Genomic DNA, 20,045 nt, shown 5'->3' with positions numbered 1-20,045 from the left:
TGTCCAAGAAACTGACGATTGCTTGATTTTTTTTCCCCTCAAGCGATAGAGCTGCAAGACGAAGAAAGCACTTCTTCTGATGTGATATCTCTTGACTCTCTTGAAGAAATAATGCCTGCTACACCCTCAAGCCGCAACAGAGGTATCAGTGTTTTCTGAAGGAATTCACAATATGTTGACACTTTTACTCTAGACTTTCTTTAAAACATTGCAGCAACTTGACCTGCAGTGTGCTACTAAAGCAGCATACAATTTTATACTTGTGTGCACATCATGAGTCAGTGAAGTTATTTGATCTACAAAAAGGAAACACTGGAGCAAAACTATAGGACTGATCTTCAACTCCAGCTGTATGCAGAACTCACATGGACTCAAATGGGATTCTTCATAGGGAGGGCTTGAATGATTGGCTCATAAATTTCTCAGGGAACTCTTTTGTTTGTCTAGCAGAAAATACAGGGTGTGCCAACTCTTAAGGATTGTTGCTCTTCAAGTTTTTGAAGAAATAAACAATTAGTATTACATTTTGTTTTTCCCCAGATCTTATTGCACATGAAGTAAATGAAAACCAAAGGAGTATTGAAGGTGAGTAATCAAATTAAATGACCTAAAACCAACAGGCCATTTAGCCATGTGGCTAAATTTCCATGTCACACTGCATATTAACCAAAATGACAAAAAAAATCAAGTGTATCACTTGAAAGCAATATCCAAAAATATGGGGTAATCAAACATAAACAAAAATACATTAAGAAGAATTTGGCATACAATGGCTGCCCTAAAGGATTGGGATTACAGCCATCCTCACTTCTGGTTCACTAATTTAAATCTGCCCCAGGTTGGTAGTTCCTGAAAGACATTAACATTTGGTGGTTTGCTGGCCTATAGGAAATGATTTGGTGGACTTACACCAGCATCTAATGGACTCATCACAAGAAGTATCAGCAAAATTGACATCAACTGGCAGTTTTGAAAAAGAAAATGAAAGCTGAACGGGCACAGAGACTGCACTGCCTTGTCGCTGCTAGTGGTGGCCCTTCAAGGATCATTTGTGGGTGTGTTAGGCCAGCCCTTAGATAGAACAGAGGCTAGATGATGCTGAATAGATTGGAAGCAAGACGAAACTGTCTGGCTAAAAAAGATGCAGGTTTGTCTTTAGATCAGAGAGCGTCATTGAAAATCTAGCCCTTAAGAACAAATCCTGTGATTTGGAAGTGCTGGCAGGTCTCTAGCAGGCAACCTTGAAAGAAATGGCTCACAGGCAATGTCCACAGGAGTGGTGTGAAAATTATCTCAGGTGGAAGTGGATCCTTGCATTGACAGCGTTTTAAATAGTCTGTATTAAAAACACAATGTCCCTACGACTTTATTAGTAACATTGATCCTTTTCCTATCCTTCCTGCTGTGCAGATGAAGACCATAGTCCTAAAAGTCTTCTTTAGAACGCATTAAAGAATATTTTTGTCACTGTTTTTCATTTCTAACTAGTGTGCTGAACATGTAATAATAGGAGTTACTAATCTGGGAACGCTTAGCCTCTCAGGTTTCAGAGCAATGTCTAAAGAATTCTGCATTTTGTCCAGAAGAAATAAACAAGAGAGGCTGAAATTAAAGAATACTAGATTTTAAGAGAGGACATTCTTTGTGTTTTATAGAAATCTGCATCTGCTGTGGCAGTTTCCAGATTCATACCCAGCATCCCTTGTTTCACGGAGGAATTTGTACTCCATGTACGGTTAGTAGTTCATATGGCTCAACAAGGCAGCCCCCCTGCCTATTATCTCAGCTGAAAGTGGATCCCTTGAAGTCAATGAGACACTTCAGAAACATCATCTATTTAGTTTATCCAAGAGACGGTCAGAGGTGACTTGATCATAGTCTGTAAGTACCTACATGGCAAAAGATTTCTGATTGCAGATGATTCTTTAATCTAGCAGAAAAAGGGATAATGACATCCAATGGTTCAGAAGTGCTGGAACAATTTGTATAGTGGGGGTGCTGAGAGACATTGAACCAAACTGTAAACCCTGTATATAATGGAAACCACTTCAAGCCAGGGGGTGCTGCAGTATCACCACACGCACCCCAGCCTCAGCACCCCAGCCTCAACACCCCTAGTTCCAGCACTCATGCAATGGTTGGAAGCTGAAGCTAGACAAATTCAAACTAGAAATACAGTGGACATTTTGAACAGTGAAAGTAATTACCCATTGGAACAACTTACCTAAGGATGTGGTGGGTGCCCCATCATGTGAAGGCTTTAAATCTAGATGGCACAACTTTTAAAAAGATATTCTGTAGCTCACAGAGAAGCTATGGGCTTGATGCAGAAATGATTGGGTGAGGTTCTAAATCCTAGGGGATCAGAATGGTCCCATTCTGGCCTAAATATATAAGGAAGTATCACTAACCAGCAACACACATGCCTCAATTCAGTGTCCTTTAATTTGGCTCCCATTAGAGTTTACACTCACGAATAATAATAATACTTTATAAAAATTAGAATTGATATAGTCTCATGTTGCCCATTGGGCCATTGGGTGACCTTGGGAAAGTCACTTCCCTTTCTGTGCCTCAGTTTCCCCATCTGTAAAATGAGGATAATGATACTTGCCTCCCTTTGAGATCTACTGATGAGGAGCACCATGTAAGACTTACATATTATAATTATATGGCTAAAGTTATATAATATATCAGGTTGCTTTTATGTTTCATCCTATTCTTCACCTCCTTTGTCAGTATTTAGTCTACATTCAATTGTACATTCTGCTTCTTGGGGCAGGAAACTTATGATCTGTTTGCAAAGCGTCATGCACGTTAATGGTGCAACATAAAAACAATAGCACAAGAGGGAAGCTCAGGTGCAAAGCAAACACAGCTCAGGATGATTGTTACATTTTATCCAATAAACCTATTTTTGCAACTAACTTCAGTTTGCTGTTTTATAAGGAGAACTTTCTGGAAACATTTTTCCTGTATGATGAGGATGGCTTCCCAGCCTTTTGTACCATCTGCTGCTCAGGGAAAACTCTGCTAATGTGCGATGATCCAACTTGCAATAGGTAAAGACTACGGGTAGGCCTGAGAGGCTGGTTAGACTGCAATGGCTGCATGTGATTGCAGCTCGAGCGGACAAACTGCAGCTAGCTTTAATCTAGCTAACTTGGGCACCAGAACGGTGCAGCTGCACGTGTCAGCGTAGGCAGTAAAAACTGGCCCTGAACCCTGAATAATTACTTGTGGGACTGGCCCATGCTGAAGTGCGTGCTGTCACAGCTTTGCTGCTTTGATAGATAATTTAAAACTAGCTTAGTATGGCTACACCCAGTGACTGCAGCATAGACCTACCCTAAGCGACAAGGATCAAATCCAGTTCCAAACTTCCACAAAGTTTGAAGGGGCAGGTTTGCATGCAGGGATCTGGTTCAGTTCACTGAGGTTTGAGCTAGCTACAAAGTTCCGATAAGCTTGGGGTGCTGGGATGTCAGATTTTTAGATCAGGACCTACACTGTGTTCACCACCTATCACTGTTTTACCTTATATTGTTTGGGTTGTGCAGGTTTTGACATGCCCAGCACGCACATACACATTTAAATCATCTGTAGTTCCCCAAGTAATTCAACACAAATTATCCACAGGATAGCAGCAGGGTAGGGATTAACAAGGCCGCCCAGAGAGGGGGGCAAGTGGGGCAATTTGTCCCGGGCCCCGCAGGGGCCCCCATGAGAGTTTTTTGGGGCCCCTGGAGCGGGGGCCTTCACTCGCTCCAGGGGCCCTGGGAAACTGTCGCGGAGCCTGGGCCCCCGGAGCTTCTTCCACTCCGAGTCTTCAGCGGCCGGGGGTCCTTCCGCCTCAGGGCGGAAGGATCCACCCCCACCGAATTACCGATGAAGCGGGACCCACCGCCGCAGTGCCGGGTCTTCTGCAGTAATTCGGCGGCGGGGGGCCCCGTCGCAGGTCTTTAGGGCACTTTGGCGGCAGGTCCCGGAGCGGAAGGACCCCCCGCTGCCGAATTACCGCCAAAGCGGGGGCCCCTCCGCAGCCGAAGACCCCAGGCCCCCTGAATCCTCTGGGCAGCCCTGGGGATTAAAGAAAAACTCATCATTTAAAACCCTCAGTTATAAATGTGAATAAAGAAATGGAATTCTACAAACAAACTTGTCAAGGAAACATGTGGGCGGAGCTCGGAATGGGCATGGGCTCAGGGTCAGTCTAGTTCACCTGACGAAGTGGATATTCACCCACGAAAGCTCATGATCCAAAACGTCTGTCAGTCTATAAGGTGCCACAGGATTCTCTGCTGCTTTTAAAGATTATTCAAGACACTTTGTCATAATATTTGTCTGTCCATGTATGTATTCCATTCCAATTGTGTAAGAAAACAACTTATTTGAACATGGCTAACTGGGGAAAGGAGGGAGAAGAGTGGCACCTTGCAAATCACCAGCAATGCCCGCGGGTGAATCCTGCCCACAGTGGGTACCTCTACACTGGAAAAAGGGAAAAAAGTGAATCACAGAACCTAGATCTACAGTCTCAGGCTCACGCTACGACACTAAAAATATCAACATAGACATTCCTGCTCGGGCTGGAGTTTGGGCTCTGAGACTCAGCAAAGGGGGGTGCTGTTTTTAGCACCATAGCTCAAGCCTGAATCTGTAGCCCAGAGCTCTGAGACTTGCTGCCGCAGGGGGTTTTTTGCACTCTAGATGCACCCGGTGAAGTCAGTGGCAAAACTCCCACTGACTTCCCTCGGGCTAAGATTTCACCCTATAACATTTTTTGCCAAGCTCATCAGCACCCAAAATTAAAGTTACCCTTTGGCATGTCCATCGCCACCCGAAGATGGAGGTTGTATTTCTACGAGTGATGATTCAGCAGGGTGAAGAACAGCTCAGTGCTCTGTGCACAGCTAGCAGGGGAAATAGCCAAATACTTGCCCTTCTCACTAACTGACAGCTGCCCCATTTTGAGGTTACTTTAATCTTCAAGGTTGTCCTGGCTTGGATGTCCCCTTTTTCCCGACCCTGCAAAAATGCCCCTTATCTCATTCCTAAAGCTTATGCCCTAGTTGTTGTGCCCCACATAAACAGGAGCTCCCTTGTAATGCATTCAGGCCCCAACTAATCCCCATATTAGTCAGGGCGGGGGTGAATGGGGGTGTTGTCTTTCCACTGAGTTCAATGGGAGTTGATTTGCTCTTTAGACTTGGTATAAAAATAAAAAGCATGTGGGTTTTTACTGGACATATCTAGCATGGCTGGTCATTTGATTGAAAACAAACTACAGTAAATTCCCAGTGCTTCTAGTCTCACCATACCCTAAGTTTTGCATAAAAACTGGGATTGTTCCTTTGAATCTACCTCAACTTTGACTGTTTTAAAGGTGTGGCCAGGAACACAGACGGGGATCATTCATGGGCATTACACTGCTAAAGTGCTTTATCATATAACTGACAATGTACCAGCATCTTCAGTGAAACATTTCTGAGGAAAAAGATAATTATCTTGAATATGATTTTAAACATCAGAAAAGAACCAAACCAGTTAAACAGAGCCTCTGGCTAGCATAGAATATGTGGAAAGATCTGTTTAAACACTGAATTGACTTATTATTTAATTTGTGTAGATGCTATTGTCTGGAGTGTCTGGATGTCCTTGTAAGTCCTGGTACTGCAGAGAAAATTAAAGCAATGAATACATGGCTGTGTTTCATGTGCCTCCCCTTGAGTTCAAATGGTTTGCTGAAGAGGAAGAAGAGATGGCGTGCAAAACTGAAGTGCTTCTACGATCAGGAATCTGTAAGGAACATCTCCATTAACTTTTAATATAAAATTAAAGAGATGGAGGAGTCAAGGCTGACACAGACCCAATCATTGACCTGTCTTTCTTCCGGTGTCTCTTAATAATGAGCTCCAACATGTGCATATGTTTTCAGAACAAATGTTGAAATCCTGTTTCTTATAAAAAAGTAAATCAATACCCAGCAGCCCTGCATTTTAAATTAACATTGGACTCTGATTTTGCAAATATGTATATGTGTGTGACTTTACATACATCAGCAAAATTACACAGATTGCTACATGTTTGCAGGATCTGAGCCTTAGTGTGTATGTGGGACTGAAGAAAGAAACAGTTTCATAAGGAAGCAGCTTCCAAAAAGGTTATGGAGAAAAATTATGTAAAATACCTTGACAATCCTTTTTTGTTACTGTTGTTTGTTTTTAAAAGTTAGAGAGGAAAAAATAAGATATGTTCATGGTGATCCATCATATATATTTTCCTTCTTGATCATTAAATGTACATGGCTTTTTTTTTTTCAGGACACAGGTGCTATCAAAATAGGCCAAAAGAATGATCATTTTAGTTCAGATAAAACCATTAAAGATCAATTAGATTTCTGATATAGAATTCATGCAAAGTATTCAGAGCTAGGTTCACGTATGATAGCTGGACTCTTTTTCTTTGTACTACTAAGACAAATAAAATATATTAACTGCATCAGGCTCCTGTCATAACCAAAATACAGATTAGAATTTAACAGCTTTGGAATTTTTTAAGTGTATCATTTATTCTTCCGTGCCAGTTGAGAATGGTGGCTGAAATTCTTTTCTTGCAGCCAGTTATAGACACAAAAAATTGACCGTAGGTATCTATCACCTCTGCAAGAAGAAACAGCCAGCATACCCTTCAGATATGTTCTGCCTCCACCAGGTGGAAGCAGAGCCCCATCAGCTGTACTGTTAGAAGGAATGCGAGGCTGTTATTTGCAAAAATAAAAATATTTGGGGACAAATACTGATGAAAATCTGAAATCTTCCTACCATAGGTTTTAATAAGGTGTTGATCACCATGTTATCTAATTACCACCTTAAATACCGAAAGAACTGAGTTCTGCAGCAGTCAGCAATCATCACAGACATCTTAGATCAGAGGTTCTCAAACAGTGGTCCGTGAGCTCCATTCAGGTGGTCCACGGATAGTTCCCTCTAAGGTGCGTGCCTTGGTGGCCGCACACAAAAAAATAAAGGGCCACCCACCTAATTAATGGAGCCACGCAGGCGTGGCTCTACTAATTAGGTGCCTGGACCCTGGAGAAGACACACATGTAAGGTGAGGTGGTGGCCCTGAGGAGAATATAGGGTAGGCGGGAGGCACAGTGGGGTGAGAAGAGGGGGTGAGGAAAATTTGGGATGTGCAGGGTTGTGGCGGCAAGAGAAAGGCAACTTTCCCCAGCTCAGAGCTGTGGCTGCCAGGGAGAGACCCCCCTCCTTCCCAGCCCCAGCTCAGGGGCTGCTGCGGCGGGGGAGAGAGGGCACAACCATTGCGTTAGAAAGGTAAGGCTACTGATATTAAAATATAAGTTGTGTGCTTTTATTGTAGAACAAAAAAGTGTTAATTATTATTAAGGGTTTTTTTATTTGTGCTTTTATCCAAAGCACTTCACAATAGTTAGCTACTGGTACAAACAGCATTTGGAAAAATCATTAAGTGGTCCACCGAGACCCTCAGCAATTTTCAAGTGGTCTGTAGAAAAAAAAGTTTGAGAACCACTGTCTTAGACTATACTCATATTTTTCTACATTGCACATCAGTTTAGGGTTTGATAAGAAATTTGTATTGGGTGTATTGGGTACTGCCCCTTTACATTTTACCTGCCACAAGGCAAATTATCACAACATACTCAGATCACATCCTGCTTTAAATTCTCCAGCAAATGATTCAGTACCAGACAATTTGGATGGTGTTAGAAAATGAAGTGGAACCCATTTTATGTAACAGAATAATTACACTATACTAAGAAGGGATACTTATTTGCAATGTATAAATCACTACTTCCTAATGTGCTAATCAGAATCCAGGAGTCTCCAAGGTTCTGAAACGCTTTTAATTGCAATTAGTTGCCTTATGCCCTTCTGTGGACTTTGGGATCCTGACTGGATATTGAAGAGAGGAGTGTTTGCTGACAATGCTGGGTGGGTCATTTAATTAAAAAAGGGACAGTGTCACAGTTCAGGGCAATTGCATCTGTATTCCCCCTCCGTGGCCCACCAACGGTTCCCACTCTAGGCTCCGGGCTCCTCAAATGTCAACTCTCTTACATAAAGATCCCCATCCCTCTCCCTCCTGACGGGGGTTTTCCAGGCTGCACAGTACCCTGCCTACACTGTGACAGTCCCAATAAGCCAGATTCCCTAAACAGGCCAGCGTCTGTGCTTTATGATTATTAATGGACAGCTTTGAGTATTCACACAAATGAATGGGCTGTGCAAACAAGGGTCTTTTTTATTTATGACAGAACCATCTTGAGATTTATCAGCCTTTATCCCCATGGGATCGAAAGCCAATCAATGTTCTCTCCCTTTTTGATAATATTACCACAGGTAAGTGTACATAGATGGCTTAGGAGTGCAAACAAATATATTAAAAAGCTATTAATATATCAGGCCAAGTTCATCCCTGATGTGACTCCATTTTCCAGTGAGACAAATGAGGCCCACACTTGGGATAAATTTTACCTATTATGATTCATTATGACCCACATAAAGGTATCATCACCCTATTTGAAGAGCTGGTCAAAATTTGTTTAATGCAGAGCTGTTTTGTAAAAAAAAATAGCTTTTTTTTAAAAAAAATACCATTGATCAAAAGAAACTATTAATGCTTTGCTAAAAAATTTTTTTATCCAAAACATTATAAAAAATCTTATTTCAATAACCATTTTGGTCACTTTGTTTACCAAATACTTTTCATAAGCAAAGTCTTTACCAATAGTTTTTGACAAATATTTGTATATGAAAATGTCATGAAAACTTTTAGGAAAAAAAATCCATTTTGACACCTGTAAAGCAGAAAAAAAAAGTTGAAATGTTCACATTTGTCATTAAAAGCAATAGTGTCATTTTCAGAACAATCTAATACTCATGTTGTATACCTAAAATGTTGCTATTTGCAGCCCATGTTGGGACATTCAGTGCAGCATTACATAGCTTGATTTCATGTTTACAATCCTGATTTTGAGATGTCTCCAACTTTGTCAGTTTATGAAGCTGTAAATAGCCAACACTGTTCTGTACTCAAAGGGCTGCCTGATTACATGTCAGTTACTACACTGCTCGCTGGGACCCTGACTGAGCAAGGGACTTAAGAATGTGCTAAACTTGAAACACTGGTCCCACCAGTCACATGCTTAAACCTAGGGATATGCTGAAGTAAGGTGCTGTATGAGGGAACTAGTTCTTACTACTAACACTGTTTGTATTTCTAATGTCCGCTCTTCAGAGATGAAAAATCTTGGATTTTTGGGCAGCAGCTTGGGGGATGGCAGGCTGATATACTTAGATGATGTCACCAATGTTCTGAGGACAGATGTAAGTACGACATAGAAAATGTCACTGAATTAACTGTGCACAGCTCTGAATATGCTGTGACAATTCTAGGGGAATGCTGCCACTCCGGCGGCAGCCACACAAGACCTAAACTGAAGCAGAATCTTCGTCATTCCAGGAGAGGGAGGCAGGCAGGTCAAAGTGATGCTAAGCCAGGGATCCCTCTCTTCTCAACTGGGACTGTGTTGAACAGCAGTTCTCATTACACCAAGTGCTTCTACAGGAGGGGGCTCACAGCGGGGCAGGAGAGAAGCTGGGATGTGGACAGTGTGTCTACAAACAAAGAAGATCCAGCTGCCAAAAGCTGAGTCTTGAAGGGAGCCCATAATGGTTGTTAGGCACTACCACAGGCCTCAGGGGAGATGGCAGAGCTGCTCCGGATCCAGGTTGGGGAGTGTGAATGGAGGATTCTTAGATTACAGGCTCTTTTCTTAGGGTCTGATCTAATGCCCACTGACGACAAGGGGTGTTTTTACATTGACTTCAATGGGCACCAGATCAGGCTCTTCAACTGTAAGCTCCTTCAAGTGGGTATCATATCTACGTATGTACTTGTATCTACAGCACCTAGCACACTGGGGTCTGGCCTGGGCTTGGGCCTGATTGGTTCCTGTGGGCAGTACCACAATGCAAAGAATAAATAATAATAATTCTATTGCCCTTGATAGAAGCATATGTCTAAGGCCCTACCAAATTCACGGCCATGAAAAATGCATCACAGACCGTGAAATCTGATCTCCCACCGTGAAATCTGGTCTTTTGTGTGCTTTTACCCTATACTACACAGATTTCACAGGGGAGACCAGCATTTCTTAATTGGGAGTCCTGACCCAAAAGGGAGTTTCAGGGGGGTCACAGGGTTATTTTAAGGGGGGAGGGTGTCACAGTATTGCCACTCTTACTTCTGTGCTACCTTCAGAACAGGGTGGCCAGAGAGTGGGAGCTGTTGCCCAGGCGCTCAGCTCTGAAGGCAGCTCCCCGCCAGCAGCAACACAGAAGTGAGGGTAGCAATACCATACCATACTCTGCCTTCAGAGTTGGGCTCCTGGCCAGCAGCCGCCACTCTCCGGCAGCCCAGCTCTGAAGGCAGCACCATCGCTAGCAGCAGAGCAGAAGTAAGGGTAGCAGTACTGTAACCACCCCGACAATAACCTTCTGACCCCCTCCAACTCCTTTTTGGGTCAGGACCCCTACAATTACAACACTGTAAAATGTCAGATATAAATAGCTGAAATCATTACAGTTGTGATTTTTAAAATCCTATGACCCTGAAATTGACCAAAATGGACTGCATATGTCCCCAGTGGAAAATCTCCTTACTCGGTCGGGGGGAGGGAAGGGGGAGAGAAGTGGAAATTTGGCTCTGTTTGCCAAACTTTGTATAATGTGAAAAAAGCGTGGCACTGGAGTAACAGAGTCTCGAAGTATATACATGGTTTAATCAACTACATGCTACAAGGATTCAGTAAACTGACCGAAAACCTCCCTTGCTCCAAAAATTGAGATATGCCACCTGAGATTGTAGCAGTATTTTCTTTTGCAACAACTGACTTTCCGAATGAAATCTTACAGAAATCCAAGCCAATCTGTAATTAATTCTATTCAAGCCATCCTAATTTACCCACTGAAAGGTCACTGCCATTATGCAATTTCAGCAGCACCGGCTCCAGGCACCAGCGAAGGAAGCAGGTGCTTGGGGTGGCCAATGGAAAGAGGCAGTACGTCTGGGTCTTCGGCAGCAATTCGGTGGCAGGTCCCTCAGTCCCTCTCTTCCTCTTTGAGCTGCCGCCGAAGTGCCACCAAAGAGGAAGAGAGGGAGTGAGGGACTCTCTGCCAAATTACCGCCAAATAAGGAAGCGGAGCGATTAAGCTGCCACCGATCAGCTTTAGCTTTTTTTTCCGCTTCACTGCTTGGGTGGCAAAAAAGCTGGAGCCAGCCCTGAATTTCAGTAATGGATAAATAGCATAACCCAAACCATATTTAATATTTCAAAACCTGACCACCTGTTGCACTACCAGCTGCTTTTCTAAACTCCTAGTTCCTTTTTTTTGTTTTCGGTTTTTTTCATATTGTGGTCTTGTAGTGCAAAGTCTGGTGGGCTGCACAGCTTGTTCTCCCTTGCCAATCTTTGACAGATTCTGCCAACTCCATGCCCACTTTAAAAGAAGGGTGGAGATTTTTATGCAGCTGATGACATTCATCCTTTGTATATGCAATTTCCTCACCACTGTGTCTGTTGACATATTGTCTTTAGAAACATGTGCATGTATTTTCTATTAGCTGCATGCACAAGAGATAACTCCACATGCAAGCGACCTGAGTGCAAAATCTCATGTGCACAAATACAGGTTACATTTTGAAAATTTGGCTTCCATAATCAGGTTTCACAGCATTCCTGACTGGTTGGTAATGATCAATTATAATTCTTTTTTCCATCTTTAGTACAAGGATGAATCTGTGTGGAAAAACTGCTATTGTTATGTAAGAGTGCTGGGTGTGGCCATGGAGACCAAAGGTCAGACTCCATCTTGGAAGTTGGGGTTCTGGACTGCAGGCTGCACTCGACACCAAGTTCCAGTTTTCTGTTGTGTTCGAGTTATGTAATGACTAAATGCTAACTTAAGCATTAAATACAAGCTCTCCAGGCCTTAATAAGAGAACAACGCCAAATTCTCTGTGATTGGGAGCAGGGCCGGTGCAAGGATGTTTCACGTCTTGAGCTGGGGCAAGGGGATGCCTCAGGGCGGAGGGTGGAGAGTGGGGAGCTGCCGCAAGGGGGGCGCCTCAGGGCGGAGGGGCACAACTGCCACAAACTTCCACCTTGCACCCCCTCTGTGGCAGTTGCCCCCCTCCGCCCTGAGGCGCCCCCCTTGCGGCAGCTCCCCACTCTCCACCCTCCACCCTGAGGCATCCCCTTGCCCCAGCTCACCCCTGCTCCGCACACGAGCACCCCGAGCACGCCATGGCTGCTTCACTTTTCCCACCTCTCAGGCTTGCGGCACCTAAGCTGATTAGCGCCACAAGCTTGGGAGGCGGGAGAAGTGAAGCAGCTCACCCCTACCCTGCCTCCTCCCTGAGCACGCCATGGCAGGGCAGGGATGAGCTTGGGCGGGGAGTTCCCTTGCATGCTGCCCCCCCACCCTTACTTGCTGCAGGCGGCCCTCCCTGCACTCCCCTGCCATAGCTCCCTCTGCCTAAATGCCGGCGGTGACCAGCAGCTGAAGATCCAGCCGCCGCTGTCGCTGCCAAAGAAAATGGTGCCCCCCAAATGCCAGTGCCCTAGGCGACCGCCTAGGTCGCCTAAATGGTTGCACCGGCCCTAATTGGGAGTGACTCCTTTATGATGTCCTCAGAGAGGCCTGCCTTGAGCTATCTAGATGGGAAAGAACACTTCAGATGGAGCCACAGGTCACCTCAGGTCCTGTTCTATTCAGGTTCTTATACAACACCCATCACCATAGTGTCTGAGTGCCTGTAGACAAATGCTTACATTTTAATAGCCATCGTAATAAGAATATTAATAAATGTTTCTAAAAGAAACAAAAAGTTCTGAAACTTGTACATCTTATTAGGTAAAAGGATGGGGTCCTTTTGATTTCATATTTGGTTCCACTCCTCCAGTTGGAAATTCCTACGAACACCCTCCTGGTAAGAGGTGCAGTGAAGTATAAAATGATACATAAATTAACTGTCTGACAGAGTTAGATCTTTACCTGTACTAGAGCTCCTCATGGTACTGAGGAGACAGGGGGCGAGGCAAAAGGTGGCTGTAAAACATTTGTCTATTCCCCTGATTCCCAGGAATGCTGAGATCCAATTTGGCCCCCTGTGTAATTTACAGCAATCTCAAGATTGCTCTGAATTACACAGGCTTGTACCAGCCATCAAGCCACTACTATGGCAGTGTGGAATTTCACCAACACTGTGCAATCTGACCTCAGCCCTCCATCCTCTGACACTGCCTTATCCAGCAGGCCTTGGGAGGGGAAGGTTAAAGTGAACTTTGCAGGCTGTCAGCTGGAGATTATAGCCCCTTTGTTCTGCTACAGCAGAAAGGATCATTGTGATCATCTAGTTTGATCTCCAGGATAACACAGGCCATAGAACTCTCCTGACAGTTGACCTGACGTTTGAGAGTTTCATTAAACTGTATTAAATCTGCTGTATCTCATCACCTATGAAAGGAGAGACGTTTCCTTGGAGACTCCCCTCCTGTGACCATACAATCTCAACTGCAGAGGTCACATTCGGTCTGGTCCTGATGCAGGCGTGTAGTGGTAGAGGGTGCAGTGAGGAGCCTCCCCCTCTGTAAGGGCCCATACAGCCCACGCAAGGACTGGGCAAAAATTCCAGAAAGCACAGGGCTGGGCCATTTCTACCCCCCTAGAGAGCTCCTGGTGCTCCAAACAGAGCGAGGAGCAGCTCTGTCCCTCTACACATTGTCCAGTTGTGGTTACTGGCTTCATAGGAAGGGAATTAGAGATCACAATGGTCCCTTCTGACCTTGAGTCTATCATTATGTAGCACCCCGTGAAGGAGGTGCATTAGTGTCCACACTCCCCTTGCACACCATGGAGCTTCAGGAGGCATTCTCCTTTCCTGGGGCTAAATGTCCCATAGTGCTCCCTCTCAGGCTGGGCAGCTCCGCACTGCCCCTTACTAGGGCCTCCATGCAATGTGCAAGCCTGGCCCTTGGTGACTACAAGGCACATCACTCATTTCCAACTCAATTTTGCCTCTGACCCATGAGGATCCGGGGTCATAAGAACATAAGAATGGCTGTACTGAGTCAGACCAAAGGTCCATCTAGCCCAGAATCCTGTCTATCAACAGTGGCCAATGCCAGGTGCCTCAGAGGGAGTGAACCTAACAGGTAATGATCAAGTGATCGCTCTCCTGCCATCCATCTCCACCCTCTGACAAACAGAGTCTAGGGACACCATTCAGACCAATTCAGACCTAGGAGAAGCAAGTGCTTATTCAAGCCAATGGAGTTGCACCTGGTCTGAAGCAGACTTCTAGTGTTGTTATCTGTTCCTCTGCTTACATGCTGCACATTATGGAGCTGAGAAATGGTGACTCCTCAAACTGAAGTTATGGAAAACTTTATCCATGTTAAAAAGTAACCTCTCTGGTCTCATTTCAAATTTCCTCCACTGCTCTTTTTGCTGTAGTGGTAGAGAGGCTCTTAGCCTCTCTTTTTGAAAGCTGCACTGTCCCGCAGTCAGAGTAGGACAGGATGAGAGCCATGTCTCTGCTATTTGTTCCTTTCGTTTTTGATGTCACTTTTCCCTTTCCTTTCTCCTCATCCCTTTCACCCCTAGCTTGGTACTTCTATCAATATCACCGCATCCTACAATACGGGAAACCCCTAGAGAGCAGTCAGAGGCCATTCTTCTGGATGTTTGTAGATAATCTGGTGCTGGAAAAAGAAGACAGAGAGACAGCTTCACGATTCTTTAAGGTACACATAAAATCCAGTCCCTCCCCAGATTGTTTATTCTTCACATCATGTCTCCTTAGTGTTTAGTGACTGGGTCCTTTTATAGTGATGTTTTTGTGTCTTTTGGGAATGGTGTTCTCTGCAGTGCCATACAACAGAACCAGAACTGATTCCTGGTTCTTTAACCTCTCGCTTCCTGAGCTGTTGGCGTACAACAGGGGCAGTTTGTGGAGGAAGCAGAGTTCCTCTGGTCAAAATGAACCTCACTCCTTTTGATTAAGGAATAGTGAAGACTCACATCATAATGTTTGGATCTGGATCTGAATCTCCTCAAAGTTTGAGGTGGGGGAAGAGAGATGGGGAGGGAATGAAGACCTGGCTTCTGATTTAGAGCCGTCTCTAGAGATTAAGCCCACATCATTCAATTTGGATCCAGAGCTGAACTTCCCAAAAGTTTGCAGGAAGTTTTATGTGGAGTTCTCTGTTAAGGACCAGTGCCAATTGACTTCCAAGTGAGTATACACACAGTATTTGTGCATGCCACAAAATTCAGTCATTCTCTCTGGTTTTGCTGCATTATAACTCTCATTTGGACCGGGAAATCACCCATAAAGCCATTAGTCAGATGTTAATCAAAATGCTTTTATACTTGTCAGGATACAACACTTGTCATCCAAGGATCTCAGAGCTTTTACAAACAATAACTGATTCTGACAACAGTCCTTGAAAACTAGTAACAGCTCTAATATCCAGTATTAAGGGGGCATAAATCAGTGTTCATGTCATGCTCCCCATCAGTACCCAGGCCAGAACAGAGAAGCTAATAACTCAACCAGCGGACCAAATTCGGTGATGACTCCTGGTCACATGCCACCTGAGGCACATTGCGCATATGCCAGAAAGAAGTAGCACTGCCACCTGTCCAATATAAGAAGCCTGACCAATGTCTGATGAGAGATGCACCTACTATTACAGTATTATTTACTGACCAGCAATAATGTATTTAGCATAATATGTACCTAATAGTAAGGCATTGTCCCATCCCCAATGAGTTTAGGTCTTGATTTGCTGAGTGGATGAACGCCCTGAGTTCCCATTGACTTCAGTGGAAGTTGCAGGTGCTCAGGTCCTCTGCAAAACCAGGAAGCAGAACATACAGTACACCTGTCACACATGGGAAAGGTGCAAGTCCAAATTGGCAGCAATGCCCAATAAAATGATACATCAAAGGGTTCGTGTAATAGGTGTATTTTCTGGAGAGAACTGAACGATTAATTTTGAAGGAAACTACCATTAGTATTAATTGTTAGATCAACATTAAACATCTAGCAGCTTCCAACTGATTTCACACGATACATTTTGAGGAATTAATCCTTTAAAGTATGCATTCTTGAAGATACACAATTCTATCCCTTTTCTCTGTGCTGTAATGACCAATATTTAGATCAGTTGGTTTCCATTTAGAGCAGGGGTAGGCAACCTATGGTACGCATGCCAAAGGTGGAACGTGAGCTGATTTTCAGTTGCACTCAGATTGCCCGGGTCCTGGACACTGGTCCAGGGGGCTCTGCATTTTAATTCAATTTTAAATGAAGCTTCGTAAACATTTTAAAAACCTTATTTACTTTACATACAACAATAGTTAAGTTACATATTATAGACTTAGAGAAAGAGACCTTCTAAAAACGTTAAAATGTGTAACTGGCACATGAAACCCTAAATTATAGTGAATAAATGAAGACTTGGCACAGCACTTCTGAAAGGTTACCGACCCCTGATCTAGAGATACTAGTAATGCTCTTCATACAGTAAGCAATTGTTTGTGCAACACTTACCTGTTGAAGTCAATGGGGCTGCTCGTAGAAGTAAGTGCTCACTAAAGCAGGTTAGAAATAAATATAAATTTACAAGAAATTTATAATTTATAAATTTATAATTCAAAAGGAGTTGATCTGCTTTGTAGTGTTAGAAATATGGAAGCAAGTGTTAACCTGTTCATAGAAAAATGGGGAACATTTTTTACAAAAGGTTTAGCAAAAAAATCCATTTTTTCTTTTTGAATTTTCAAAATTTGAAATTATGTTTAAATTTCAAAATCTAGAAAAGTCTGATCAGCTATTATGCTCTCAAACATGAGGGAGGCTTGCCCAATCTACCCCAAAGGAGGGCTACAATCATAAGAGAAAACCAGCTAAGCATGTCATGAATCAGTAGACGCTGTTCTTAAATGTTCTTGGTGACCACCATACAATATAGTATTAACAGTTGGCAGAAGTTACTGGCTACTAAGACACTTGCATATTTTTCTCTGTTAAAAAGACGGAGGCAGTGACTATCCACAGGGAACATGCAGAAACTGTCCAGAATGCTGTGATCTTATGGAGCAACATACCATCTGTTAAGAGGTGATACAACAGTTTACTTTCAGGGTTAATTCTAAGTAATGGCCTGTCTCTGATCCAAAGAAGCTGAAAACTAGTTTAGTCAGCAAAGCAGATTCTAAAGTTCAGTGTCCTCAGACACTACAATGTTTCTGTGTCCCCCAACTACCTCTGGTCCTTTTACTCCGTTTCTGTAGTTCTCACACACTCAAGTGATCTCAACTTGACCGGCCAAACTTGCATTCTGAGTTTGGAACCTACTGGGAGAAGTTAAAATAGGTTCCATTCACACTTAAATAGCCTGATTAGAAGCCATCCTTTAAGACAGGCACTCCTGCAACCTTACTCAGCCATTTGGGAAGGTGGAGATGGCAAAAGAAGCCTGCAGAATTCCATCTCTTACCCTCCAGTTCATCCCCTGGTTTCTATTATCCTCTCGGACGCACCCTTTAAGAACAATGTACATTACCATCGGGGTTGAGAACTTGTATGCCATGTTTCAGTCTTGCATTAAGATCCAATCCTGAAATGCACTGAGTACCCATGGAGTACAGCTTTGGGACTTTAGGGTTTTTCACATCCCAGGTATGGAACTTCTCATCATGGGCTTTATGATGGATACACCAAAGGAACTTCAGTTATATCCATTCATGTGTAAGATGCTGAAAATCAGCTATGCATACACTAGAAAATGCTTACAGGAGGAACATAGATTTCTCACAGCCTCTGGCCAAGACTTGCCTCACTTTCTGGTTTCCCAGAACATTTGTCTGCTAAATTGGCTTCCAAGAATTTATCATACAATGAATGCATTCCATGATGCAGATACTCACAAGCTGTATCGTCACAACCGCTGCTTTTGCACACCAAGAAATTTCTGTTAGACAATTTTAAACTCTGAACTCTGTGAACAAGACATAATTTAAAAAAAACAAGAACCCTTTACTGAAAGACATGAGCTTAAGGCTAAATTTTTGTAATTGAATTCTAGCCACGTGGCACTAGTTCAGAGAAAGCTCCGAGTTATAATGCCAGTTATTATGACATTGACGAAGAATCCACTGCTGTAGAATGTCCTGACACTTCTTACAACATCTCAAAATACACGTTTTTCACACCATTCAATGGAGTAATCGCCTGTTGATAAAGCGATCTACTAGTATGTTTGAAATTTAGAGCACAATTCTGCAAACTCTTTCATGGATAAGTAGTCCTGACTCACGTAAATAATCTCATTGACACTGATGAGACGACTCGAGTAAGTAATATTTGCTGGGTAGTTCCCTTGCTGGGGGAAATGAAAGACTCGTTGACTGCCTCCTTCATAAAGGCCAGGGGTTCTCACACTGCGGATCAGGGCCCTTCGGGGGGGTCACAAGGTTATTACATGGGGAGTCACGAGCTGTCAGCCTACATCCCAAACTCCGCTTTACATCCAGCATTTATAATGGTGTTAAATATATAAAAAGTATTTTTAATTTATAAGGGCAGGGGGGGTCACACTCAAAGGCTTGCTATTTGAAAGGGGGCACCAGTACAAAAGTTTGAGAACCACTGATAAAGAGCAATCTGCAGGTAGTGCCTGACCCTGCAAGGTGCTAATCACGCCGGCCCTGATTCAGCAAAATGCTGGAGCACGTGCTCAACATTAAGCAGGGTGGAAAGGTCACTGAAACCACGGGGACTCCTAACATGCTTAAAGTTAAGCATCTACTTGAGTGCTTTACGGGATCAGGGCAAGAGCGCTCAGCACTTAGCAGGACTAAGCCCATACAGAAAAGATATTTTGAAGCACAATTTATGGAAGGAACTTTGTGAGCTCTTACTTTTTGTTTGTTTGTTTGTTTTTGCAGTAAGTATTCTCCCTCAGACTTGGATCTGGATTTAGACCTCCTGGCAAAGGACATCCTTAGAACAAGACTGTTGTCTCAACGACCAGCCACTCTAGTGAGGAAGTTTTTTCTTCCCTTGAGAGAATATTTTAAATGTTTTTCATAAGAAGTTCTTCCGACTCCAGATCAATGATCTGGATTATCCCAGAATACTGAAAAGAAATTCTGTCACGTAAGGCCTGATCCAAAGCCCATTGAAATCAGTGGGATTCTTTCCATTGACTTCAATAGTCTTTGGATCAAGCCCATGCTGTGGGATCGGTCTTTCACATTCTATTTCTTGATATTGTATAACTAGCTCTCTTGTTTTGCCCAAGCATATTATTTGCTTTCCTCTTGCTATTGGATGGGTTGCTGCACTCTCTTTTATAGATGTTACTTTAGGCTACATAGAGCCAGTATGTACATGCTGTCTTTGATTTGATATTTAACGGCTCATTGAAGCCTTGATCATACAAACACTTGGAGATGTGAGTAACTTTACTCATGTGAGTAATCTCATTGAATTCATTGAGATGACTCATTTGCAGAAAGTTACTAATATACTGAATCATTCGGAGGATCAGGATTTAAGGTAGAATTTTATTTAAAGACACCCAGTGTTATATACTTTTTACCATAATACTAGAACTAGCAGGAAATGTTTTAATATATCTTTTACCTAAATACTATAATAATAATGTAAGAGAAAATCTTTTAATATTTTATTTTTGCACACTTTTACCTGAATGCTATCTATTTATAATTAAAAACTGATTTGTGTGTTTAAACTTAAAAGAAGTCTGAACAACGTAATGAATGTGAGAAATGAGCAAAACTCCTTAATCTAAAACTGTAACACATTATTTTGTGTCTGAATGGAATGAAGCAAAAAAAAAAAAAAAAAAGATTCAGCATATTGTAAGCATATTTGATAATGCTTTATCTTGTTTTAACAGA

The 20,045-nt window shown here is 43.0% G+C and overlaps 1 protein-coding gene across 1 annotated transcript; it reads left to right on the top strand.

Annotated features, from left to right (window-relative positions):
* The first annotated feature begins 273 nt into the window (after nt 1–273).
* Nucleotides 274–17,242, top strand: DNMT3L (DNA methyltransferase 3 like). Its single transcript, XM_032800998.2, has 10 exons — nt 274–277; nt 541–585; nt 1,656–1,735; nt 2,950–3,062; nt 5,630–5,801; nt 8,300–8,384; nt 9,283–9,371; nt 12,963–13,038; nt 14,715–14,854; nt 17,153–17,242. Exons 1-10 carry the CDS (start codon nt 274–276, stop codon nt 17,240–17,242), a joined length of 894 nt encoding a protein of 297 aa, XP_032656889.2.
* The last annotated feature ends 2,803 nt before the right edge of the window (nt 17,243–20,045 follow it).

This window comes from Chelonoidis abingdonii, chromosome 1 (assembly GCF_003597395.2).
Source record: "Chelonoidis abingdonii isolate Lonesome George chromosome 1, CheloAbing_2.0, whole genome shotgun sequence".
Lineage (NCBI taxonomy): Eukaryota > Metazoa > Chordata > Testudines > Testudinidae > Chelonoidis > Chelonoidis abingdonii.
The sequence above is the reverse complement of the archived record's forward strand: the minus strand, read 5'-3'. Positions and strand labels throughout refer to the sequence as shown.

Excerpts from the sequence above, each read along its gene's own strand:
- DNMT3L (XM_032800998.2), top strand. Across the intron at positions 586-1,655 it reads AAACCAAAGGAGTATTGAAG|AAATCTGCATCTGCTGTGGC; the intron begins GTGAGTAATCAA and ends TGTGTTTTATAG. Across the intron at positions 9,372-12,962 it reads CCAATGTTCTGAGGACAGAT|GTAAAAGGATGGGGTCCTTT; the intron begins GTAAGTACGACA and ends ACATCTTATTAG.